The sequence below is a fragment of the Lactuca serriola genome, chromosome 3 (assembly GCF_051521515.1).
Source record: "Lactuca serriola cultivar US96UC23 chromosome 3, Lser_US96UC23_V15, whole genome shotgun sequence".
Lineage (NCBI taxonomy): Eukaryota > Viridiplantae > Streptophyta > Magnoliopsida > Asterales > Asteraceae > Lactuca > Lactuca serriola.
This window is the reverse complement of record NC_136410.1, coordinates 173146006-173157774: the sequence shown is the minus strand read 5'-3', so window position 1 is coordinate 173157774 and position 11769 is coordinate 173146006. Positions and strand designations below refer to the sequence as shown.

Sequence of the window (11769 nt, the reverse complement as noted above, 5' to 3'; positions counted from 1 at the left end):
TGATGGTCAATGAGATAGATATGCTTGCTATTTGTACATGTCAGTATATGTTAGTATGCGTACATGGTTAGTTACTTGATGGCTGGGTTGAGGCGGTCCTTCTTTGTGCTGAAGGCCAACACACCCTCTGAGCGGTCCGGGGAGACTGTAGGCCCACGCGGCGGACCAGTCATGCCGAAGGTTCGGGATAGATTCAGATAGACTATAGGCCCAGTAGGGCGGACCAGTCCGGCCGATGGCCCAGTATGTATGTTGTTTGATTGTTCGTATGGCTATGGTTTCTGCCAGTGTGGTATTGGTATTTTGGGGGTAGCTCACTAAGCCCTCGGGCTTATAGTTTTCAGTTTACTGTTTCAGGTACTTCATGAGAGCGATGGAAGGCGAAGGCATGACCTTACCGCTCCTCGTCCTCATGATCTATTTTGGGACACTCTGATGATAAATGAATTGGAAATGTTTTGTAAAAACAAATACTATTTGACTCTTTTGTTAGTATTAAAAGTTTAAATTTGGCGTAAATTTATGGGTGTTACATAACATATCATATCTCATAACACATAACGTAAGGGCATGTTGGGGGGTTCACCGTCTGGGCGTTGGCTGACCGTACACACTGCTCCGCTCTGGTTGTCTCAAAATCTCTTGCTTTTTAGAAAAATTAGTTTTTATCGTTTGAAAATTTTCCTCAAATCCTCAATTTGAGTTCAGTTATGCCTGAAGGTGCATCCGAATCCCTCAAACCAAGGCTCTGATACCAACTTGTAACAACGTAAATTTTCAAAACAATTTTTCATTTCTTTAAAACATAATTTCATTCAAGACGAACCATAAAATCCAATGTAACATAGTCATAATACAAAACATATCAATCCCAAGATCAATCATATCCATATCCGCCTGTATGTGTGTACGAGTCATGTCGGCGCATTCCTACGGTCCTCACTAGTACCTGAAACACATTACACATAAACACTATAAGCAAGAAGCTTAGTGAGTTCCCCAATATACCACTTACACACATACACCTTTCCAGGCCATACTCCACACGACTTTCCGGTCCATGTGTCTCAGGGGACTTCCGTCCCAACCCGGTAAACCTTCCGGTCCTACCCGTGTTGACCTTCTGGTCCATAACTCCCTGACCTTCCGGTCCACATCATAATGCCTTCCGGCCCATATCATAATGTCTTCCGGCCCATATCAAACATAGCATACATATCACATACATAGCGCATACGAAACAGAAAACTCTTAGCATACAACACATATATCTCATAGCATACCAGACCTTCTGGTCACACATGGGTACCTTTCCAAGTACAGTATAGTCAGAAGACTCACCTCGTATGATGTCTAGAATTTCACATGCTCGATATCTCCGAATCTCGAAACGAAGGCCTAGCCTCGCCTAATCACAACAAATAATCATTCCAAATCATTAACGGCTCTCAAGGCTATGCTACACCCCTTTCTACAATCCCATAGAAGGGTAAAAGACCATTTTACCCCTCCCTGACTCAAAAGTCCACATGTTAACCAAAACCCTAAAAGTTAACAAAAGTCAACAGCAAGCAGTACGCGGGCGTACCAGCTCGTATACGCGGGGCGTACCCTTGCACTCCAGAAACGGGGAACGCGACCCTCTACACGGCGCGTACTGGGATTACGCCCAGCGTAAATCCCAGTTTCTTACTTCCTCATTTTAATTTCTTAAACAGTTAAGACATAATCCCACATTTCAGATCTGGCCATTCTAATACCTCTTAATCCATAAAGTCGAAACCTTTAAGCCTTTGCATGGCTATAAAGGTTCCCCATACCTTCTAACACCTTTCCTTTCTCCTCCAAAAGTCTAGATCTCATGCATGGATCAACATTCACGTCGAAGATTGCATTTTTATGAACATACACCTCATATAGTCCTGGAATATGATAGATCTAGGCCAATGGATACTATTTGCTCATAAAGTCTCCATCTTGGGACCAAAAACCCTAGAAATTGGTCCAAGAAGCACACCACACAAACAACAAGGCAATATCTGAACTTTTTACCTCAGGAAGAAGCTCCAACCTTTTGTAGTCCTCAGATCTACACTTGTCTACCAACTTCTAGCTTCCACAATGGCCTCCTCTTCTCTTTCACCACCTTGAAATGGCACTTTGAAGCTTAGAACACTCACACCTAAGCTAAAAAACGAAGGGAATACTCTCTTAGGGTTTCTTTCTGAAAGACGGTGGCTGAGGGACAAGACCATCTCATTCCTTTTATAGCCCTCAAGTCATATTAGGGTTTTGAGTATGGGCCGGTTATGCCCGGCGTAACCTTAGGTACACCCAACGTACCCAGATGAATCCGCGTACAAAATGAGTGCGTGAGTACGCGCATCGTACTCCTTAGTACGCCTAGCGTACTCACAAGCTTAGCACTTATCATAAAGGGACCTAATATGACAACTTGGAAAAGAAGAAGGGTTAAATGGTTGAACCTGAATTTCGGGATGTTACAGTTTTGGCTCTCCTTGCATACATGGATTGGTTTCTCATAAATGAACACAAGGACCGTGCATCATATGCTTCACAACAATTCCGTGCATTTTGGGATACTTTTTCGGATCGGGAAGTTTAGCACACACCATTTTGTCATAATGGTCAGCATTTGTCATCTTGTGTTCTGATCTCATTATCAAGAGGAAATGTGCATGTGGCAAACCATGCTTTTGAAACTCCACCACATAAACATATGCTCGAACCACACCCAGGATATGGTGCTTTAGAAGTTGGTCCTTTAGATCCTCTAATTTTGCACGAAACACTCTTGATACAAGGTCTGGTCGATCTTGTGCACTTTGCCCAGGTTTCAAATCATCAACAATTTCTGGCCAGTTTGGATTGCATGTTATTGTAAGGAATATATTAGGCTTTCCGTTATCTTGAACTAACGTCATTGCATCTAGGAACCTTCGTCGCATGTCACGTGGTCCACCGATTAAAGATGCAGGTAAGACTATCTGTTGACCGACTCTACTTGGTTCAACTTCACCGGCATTAACACAGTCAACAATTCCTTGGTAAAGGTCAGATCTTATCTTCTTTTGGTTTAGCTTACAAAAAAGCAAGCGTGAAGTCTCGATCTTTATGTAGATATCTACCACAAATTGTAGTAGCAATCTTCTTCCCAATAGAATTAAATTTTTAGATGAACGAATCTGGAATTTGTAACAGTAGCACTCACGCATTGTTACGGTATTCCTACCCTTCATTGACTTAGCCCCTACATAAGGGTAATGTTAGAAACATGTAAATTTTGTAAGCCTCAGATTGTCCTTGACAATTTCTTAACAATTTTAGTCATATCTTGTTCTAGTCCTTTTTCCCTCTTAATACCCTAGGTATTGGAAATTAGAACAATCGAATATTATAGCATATGCAATCGATCCTATATTCAAAGCACATGAGTTACGATTCATAATGTCTTACATAAAGACATGATACTAGCCCAGTCCTTTGCTATAACATTCCTATATATATATATATATATATATATATATAGAGAGAGAGAGAGAGAGAATTTCTAATGTTGAAAACATTTCAACATTAATTTCATATATATCCATGACTAAATAATTTTAATCTAATATTTTAGACTCAAAATGAAGTATGAGCTCCTCTCCCTTAAAACTTTCTATAGGAAACAACTTTTCAAACTCTGCAACTTTGCAAGTTAAAACTTTGTTTCCTATTAATAGTATTGCTAACTCACAACACTTAATGTAATAATTGTGCTCCCACTAGCATAATAATTACATACTTATAAGCATAACAGTTATGCTCCCACTAGCTTTGACATGTATTTAGAAATCAGTTGGACTTCTAGAAATCAATACTTATTGACTTTCTTACCGAAGTTCAGATTTCTGATACAAGATGCTTCGATAAGACTTTATCTAGGCTTCTTAAACTCACACACCTTTCCTTAGATAGCTCATATGTGTGTCTAAACTATTTCAGAACTTACAACAGTAAGTCTCGAATGTTCATACTATTTTCTATTTCTCACAATTCGAACTATGAAGTGGGATGCCGTAATCATAATCGAATTTGAGAACACAATTAACACAACTGCTATCTCCTTAAAATCTACCAGTGAAAGCATTTCCTCACAACCATATTCATGAAGGAGAGAAACCTTTTGCCACTTAGATTTTATAGTGTATGTGTTCCTATCCATGTGAATTTGTCATAACCATAATCACAAGACAAGGTTTGTGACAAATCCAAACTCATATGGACAGAACCTGTTCAATCTTAATTTCTTGCCATCTGGCAGCACAAGGGTATTACCATTGCTTCCAAGTTATTGAGCAGCTCACCCATATGGATCAATATACTTTCCATTGATCAAAGGTGCTTTTTCCTTCTGCATTCAAATGAGAACTCATAGAACTCACATGCATAGTCAACTTAATTGGAATAGACACAAAAACATTAATATGTTAACACGATAGGTTATAAACCTCAAGTCCTGTGCTAGAGATAACTAAAGGTTTATTATTTATTAGTTCCTGAAACTATTCAAGACAAATAAGACTCCCACTGACCTCTTGGCATATAAGATTATTTGTCAAGGAACATTTCTTGACAAACAAATATTCAAGATTTAGTGCGGGTTTTTTATCAAGAAAAACACTTCATATAATTGGTCTTGGTTGATCTTTGTCTTATCTAAAACATATCAACTACTAATTTCAAATGTGCAAGGATAAGAAGCATTTCTACTTCACATTTCATGACGTGTTATAAACCTAATTAGAACATGTCACTCAAGGTGCAACTTGGAGTGTGACTCTAAGACTCTATTTTAGAACGAAGAATGACTCGCCTTTTTGATTTAACCATTTCAACAATTCCTGATTCCTCTTGTTAGTCATGCAACTGCACTAAGGTGTCCTTAGATGATCAATTGAGATATGGTTCCATAATCATTAGGATGATCATAAAACACGATACTAAAGTTCTTTCCTTTCCTTTCAGATTGGAGAAACTTTTATCTTTCTGCCTAATTGATTTTTCTTATTCGTTCTGCTATACATTGAAACTTTTTAAGGTATTAGAATTACACTTAAACTTGTAAGCATAACCATATTTACTGAACCATTAGTAAATCATGACGAATAGCCTTTATCATTCTTTGTGGTGAATCTGATCATTTCACATCAATGTGTACTAGATCCTTTTTATCTTTCACTTGACTTACATACTTATGTAAACAAGGAATTAGTCTCAGTTTTCCCAAGTACCAAGATTTTCATACATCACATGATTGAACTCATATGATTCCAAATTTCTATCCAATTGAAACTTGGGCGATGAGAATATTTCCTTACTTAGAAAATTTGGACACTACCACAATTGATATAGCTAAGAATCAAACCATTTTCAACATTGCTTTTAATGGAAACACATATAAACAACATTGTTCATAAATGCCATTGCAAGGAAATATAAAATAAAATCAAAATTTCTTTATTTATAAAAGTGCGGAAAAACTTGTCCTTACAATGAAAATACAAATGAAAACTATGTTGCTATCTATTCCTAAGCAATCTATCATAACTCTTAAGTAGCAGCTCAAAAATCCGATCATCGAACCATGCGATCGAAATCCATCTCTTCGCGATCAGAATCAGCTCATTCTTCCTTTAAGCTTCCTTTCTCTTTTTCAATCCTACAAAAACATGAAAATGCAATCTTATCACATCATGTATTAAGAATCTAAAAGTGGGAACTTAATAGAGTTAGATAGTGAACTTACCTTAAGTAGAACCTTACAATTTGATTTTACCATCTCTTAGATCTCTCGGATAGTCAGGGCAGCTTCGCACCCAATGCCCTTCTCTGGGAAATAGAAACAAACAGATTCTCTCGGAATGGTACACGGGACAATCATAGACTAGCCTTTCTCTTTACCATTTGGTCAAACAGTTTGACCTTGGGCAATCCCTTTCCATTGGGAAGAGAAAGCTTTTCTGAACTTCCAGTGTCTCCATTATCAATGTCCATGGAAGTTTGGGAAGTAGATCTTCCAATCAAGTTTGCTTTACCAGTGCGCCAAATCATTGCTGATTCAGCATCAATAAGCAAATAAGTAAGATCGATAAGGGTCACGTCGTGGTCTGTCACATAGTAGTCTTTAACAAACTCACTATATGACTTACGAAGTGAATGAATAACCAAGTCAATAACCAACTTCCTTGGGAACACGACACCCAACATTCCTAGCCTGTCAATATGCGGCTTTATGTCCAAGACGTAAGCACATACAGACTTTCCATCTTCATGTTTGCTTGCCAATAGGGCTTAAGTGATCTTGAACTTTTCAAGTCGACAAACATGTGGGTCAGGGAGAATAATTGGAAGAGGTGTAGGAAGTGAAGAATGATTTCCATTTTCATGATCGAAGCGTCGAACATCATCTTCACGAGGGAAGCTATTTTTCAAAAGATTCGGTAAGACCATAGTTGTCATAATTAGACATCTACAAGGGAGAAATTCAAGTTAATTGATTTAAGTCCTTAATAAAACACTCAAATGAAATATTAAGGCTAGGACCCAACACAATATTTTACAATTCGGAACAGGGATACCGTAATCCAATTGCAAAATATTTAAAGGTAGGTAAATGACAATTTACCAATTTCCACCATGAAAAATGAAAGTGAACATTAGGTTTTAAATGAATTGAAATTTGTGACAACCCGAAATTTCCATTCTGAACAAACCATTTGAAGCCAATAGAAGTAGAACAGTTATAGTGAAAACTCAAATTTCGAGTATAAGTTTGGCAGTTTTCAGGATTTTACACTTAAGGAGATATTAGGAGAGTGGATGCACTAGGGTTTTGTGCAACACTGTTATTCCAATACTCTAGGACATTAGAGTTCGTTCCAAGAATAAAAATATTTTCTGCCAAAAATATCTCAGGACTATAAATAGAATTCTGAACCAAATTGGTTCATTTGTTGAATTCCATTTAGAGAAAAGTCAAAATTCTCTCTCACGTATCTTCGGGTTTTTTTTATCCCAAATTGTGAGTACTTCAATCTAGTTATGTTATATAGCTTAGATTGTGTTTAGAAACGCCAATTACATATCAAATCTGTGAGATTCGGGAGTTTACCGCCCAAGAACGTTCTTGGGGAGTAAACTCCAATAAGTGGCTTAAATGCTACCTAGTCCTTTCCCCGTGAATTGTAACTACCTTAGACTTGTATGCTAGTGTGTATATGACTAGAAAACATCAAAATCGGATTAATACCCCAAGATTTGGGAGTTTACCGCCCAAGAACACTTGGGGAGTTAACTCCATTTTAAGGTCCTAAAGGGTTCCAATGACCCTCAAAGCCCTAGAACTCAAACTAGAAGCCTTCATTTCATATTTAGGACACCAAAATCATTTCAAAACATGGATGAAAGTGAGTTCACGGCTAACGAAGTTCTTGGGCCGTGAACTCCATGTTAAGTGCCCAAAGTGCCCTAAATGCCTTCATTGAACCAATAGACTAGCATAGCACATTACCTTGATGTGTCTAAGACCGAAATCAATCAAAATACCAACACTTAGGGGTGTTCACGGCCGTAAACACATGGCCAATTGGTTCATGGGCCGAAAACTCTAAATAGGGGTGTTTTGATGCCACAAACACTTCCTAAGGCTTAGGCTTAAATTAGGACAAGTACTCTAAAGTGTTTATAGCCTAGATAACATAAGGAATCACATGTATTGAGGAGTTTATGGCCAAGACAAGTTCTTGGGCCGTAAACCCCTATAAAGGGGTCAAATGACACCCTAACTCCTTCCTTATGCCTAGAAACCAACATAGATGATTACCTTGAAATGTTTGAGACTTGAAAACACCATAACCACCCTCCCAAGGGAGTTTACGGCCGTAAACTCCAAGGGTATATGGTCCCTGGGCCGTAAACTCCTTAAAGGAGTTAATATGACACCTAAACACTTGATTTAGCCTTGAAGCAATTCACCACATGAGTTGTATAATTGTTAGACTTCATTTAGGGGCTTTGTTGAGAGTTTACGACCAGGATTTTACTCCCCTGGGCCGTAAACTCCAATACATATGGTCATTTGACCATAAACTTCCATTAGAGGCATTGCACTCCTTTGTTGCAACCCATTAGTCTCCTAGCACTTGACCAAAAGTGTTTTCCTCGCGTTTAAATGTTTATACTTGTATAATTAGTGTTTTAATCACTAATTATTTATATACATATGTCTTTATATGTAATTAGGATCATTGTGTGTGTCTAAAGTCTTCACTTGACACCAAGCACTTGCCCGATCCTTCCTTACAATAACAGTCCGTTCAATTCCAGTCACTTACTGCAGGTGAGTTCATACCCCTTAACTAATGTTTTAAACTATTTTTAAATGTTTTATGGGGGGATACAAGTAGAATCATGCTAGTTATTATATCAATCACATGTGATTAATAAGTAGAATTATGCTAGTTATTACATCAATCACATGTGATTAATATACAGCATTCAAATGATTTGGCTACTCATTAGCCGTTTTACCAAACAGTTTCCTTCAAATGATTTTTATAAACATTTTATATGTTTTAAACTCCTTATTACACTGTACATTTTACTCTATATATCATATTTCAAACTTATTTACAATTGTGTTTCAAACAAATGTTTCTTTATACTAAACTGTTTTATCAAACCCATGCCTTCAAACTGTTTTATAGATTGACATCAAGTCGATCTTTTCTTAAGATAATATTTATGTTCAAATGTTTTCCAAAACTTATTTATTGCTTTTATATTATAAATTGCATGCCTCTATATGTATAGTTATATAAGAAATGTTTAAAAGACTTAGGAAGGCTATCCACCCTATTTCCTTTTCGCGCTTGAGATGTGGTCTGGTGGGATATCGGGTACTCGTCAGAAGGTCGTTTAAATATTAGTTATATAACATATGTACATATATAGTCATAAAGGCCCTTACAGTTCATCCCATGCCCTTGGGTAGCAAGGGTATACATCCGTAACCATACGTACCAGTTAGATTACTAGTAAACTACCATATGGGTAGTTTAGGACGATACTAGAACTATTACTAGAACGCGATATCATACAATGAGTCAGTTCATTCATGAGTCTATACTTGCTAGATAGAGAGCACATACATTACAGCTAGAACATTTCATTACTATGAGTACATATACAACTATACTAGGAAGAGAACATATACAACGATACTAGAACGAGTACATTACTATACTTGCTAGATAGAGAGAGAACACACATTACAGCTAGCACACGTCGAACATTTCCGTACATTACACTTACATTAATACGTTCATAAAATTGTGATCCACTGTGTCGGAGCATGCCTTAAATGTCATGGCCCGAGTTGTAGCCAGAGTCTCTTGAAGGGAGAGCGTGAGTTTACGTATAGATCTATACTGGATTGACTATCCTACACCTTGCTGCTAGCTACAGCGGGACCTACAGGTCTGCGGGTGCCAAACGTCATTCCGTTATTACGACCATTCATATGTCGTTGTTACCAGTCGATAGTATGGTCCAATTAATCACATGATGCCTTAATATAAATCCGGTTTAAGGTAGTTAGTACAGCAGTAGTTCTTATAGCGCTACGTTTTAGTACTACATTAATTTTCCCTGTACATATATTTAGTGATCTTTTCACTTAAACTATAAATGTAAAAACTATATTTTGATAATGATAGTTACACTTGGGAAAAATTACACACTTTTACAAGAGACGAACATATAGAACAGTTAAGTCTTGGTAGAAGACTACATAGAGATCAGTTAAGTCTTGGTAGAAGACTCCCAGTTATAATAGTAGGAATCATAGGGATTCCTAGGGTTTTTCAAACGTTTACAGTTGTTTTACAAACATTTTCATACTTACAGTTCATATACAAATTCTTACATACAAATCAGTGTCACTAGGACAGTACAAAAGAATTATGATTGTTGGGCAACACAAGTGGGCTTAGAGACATATGGTCAAAACTAGGAAGATATAGCCTGATCACCTATATTATCCGAGGGTTGACTAGCATGTGCCTAAGTTTAATTGTGTGGTTGCAACAATGCTAAAATCTTACCAACCCTACCACAATGAGAACAATAGAACATAACATTAAAATTAAAACACTATAGGAGTATTTGGTGTTACTATAAGTACTTTATACTTGAGAACTAAAACGGGATCTTCATTAATAAGTTGATAGTTGCTAAGTGGATACACTAAAGCTATATGTAATTAGGATGTTATAGACTTAGAATTTGTGGAAATTTTACTTCACTCCTATTCTGTGTGAATACGGAGTTAAGGTCACTTATTCGAAGGTCTATCCTGTTTAGATTACACACAGCTGGTATGCACTTCACAAATAGCGATGTAACTAATGAAGGTTTTCTAAATAATTATCTAGATAGTTTGTCTAATAATTATTCTCTTACCCTAGATTCTCGCATAGAAAACATAGCTGGACTCCATCCCCACGGCAACCAGTACCTTCCGAACGAAGTCATAGCTGGTTGGTTTGGAGAAGAACCATAGAATGATCATCCTATTCCCCTTGAATGATCAACATGATGAAGACTTTTCGTATGATGCTAACTCCGAACCAGAGGTTGAGAACCTACCCTAAGCAGCTCTGTAACATCCCCCTCTGGCACGTGTCACAATATTGTCCGCTTTGGGCCACTCGGCACGAGGACTTCCCAGGGGGTCACCCATCCTGGTACTACTCCCGCCCGAGCACGCTTAACTGCAAAGTTCTTATGGGATCTACTGCCCTCACGGCTTTAAAACGCGTTGTGATAGGGAAGGTATCCACACCCTTTATAAGGAATGCTTAGTTCTCCTTCGGGGACATCCAATAAAATTGGAACGATACAGAGAAGATTAGCATGGCCCCTGCGCATCGGATGTGTATAGATTATCGGGAGCTGAACAAGGTAACGGTGAAGAACCGTTACCCGCTTCTGAGGATTGACGACCTCTTTGACCAGCTTCAGGGAGCATCTTGGTTCTCCAAGATTGATTTGCGTTCGGGTTATCATCAGATGAGGGTCAGGGAGGAGGATATGCAGAAGACCGCGTTTCGGACGCGCTATGGCCATTATGAGTTCGTGGTGATGCCGTTTGGGCTCACCAATGCTCCTGCCGCGTTCATGGACCTCATGAACCGCATATGCAGACCGATGTTGGACCGGTCTGTGATAGTCTTTATCGATGATATCTTGGTTTATTCCAAGACTCGGGAGGAACATGAGGAGCATCTGAGAGAGGTGTTAGAGACCATGAGGAGGGAGAGCTTGTATGCCAAGTTCTCCAAGTGTGAGTTTTGGTTGCGCGAGGTGCAATTTCTTGGACACCTCGTCAACCAGAACGGGATTCTGGTCGATCCGGCCAAGGTCGAGGCCGTGATGAGATGGGAGGTTCCGAAGTCTCCATCTGAGATTCGGAGTTTCCTGGGATTGGCAGGCTACTATCGGAGATTTATTCAGGATTTCTCCAAGATAGTCGTGCCCCTGACGCGGCTGACGAAGAAAGCCGTGGTCTTTCGGTGGGGGCCCGAGCAGCAGGTTGCATTTGAGACGCTGAGACAGAGATTGTGCGAAGCGCCAATCTTAGCCCTGCCAAAGGGCGTGGAGGATTTTGTGGTTTATTGTGATGCATCCATTTCTGGGTTGGGC

At 38.7% G+C, this 11769-nt stretch overlaps 1 protein-coding gene and 1 non-coding gene across 2 annotated transcripts; one reads left to right on the top strand and one right to left on the bottom strand.

Annotated features, from left to right (window-relative positions):
* Positions 1–2540: 2540 nt before the first annotated feature.
* Positions 2541–3236, bottom strand: LOC145095883 (uncharacterized). Its single transcript, XM_079033697.1, has one exon. It carries the CDS (start codon positions 3234–3236, stop codon positions 2541–2543), a length of 696 nt encoding a protein of 231 aa, XP_078889823.1.
* Positions 3237–10928: 7692 nt separating this feature from the next.
* On the top strand, positions 10929–11034 carry LOC145096575 (U6 spliceosomal RNA). Its single transcript, XR_013703950.1, has one exon. It is a non-coding gene; the product is annotated as a U6 spliceosomal RNA (small nuclear RNA).
* The last annotated feature ends 735 nt before the right edge of the window (positions 11035–11769 follow it).

Bases quoted from the DNA above. Each gene is read 5' to 3' on its own strand.
- LOC145095883 (XM_079033697.1), bottom strand. From the start codon at position 3,236: ATGCGTGAGTGCTACTGTTACAAATTCCAGATTCGTTCATCTAAAAAT.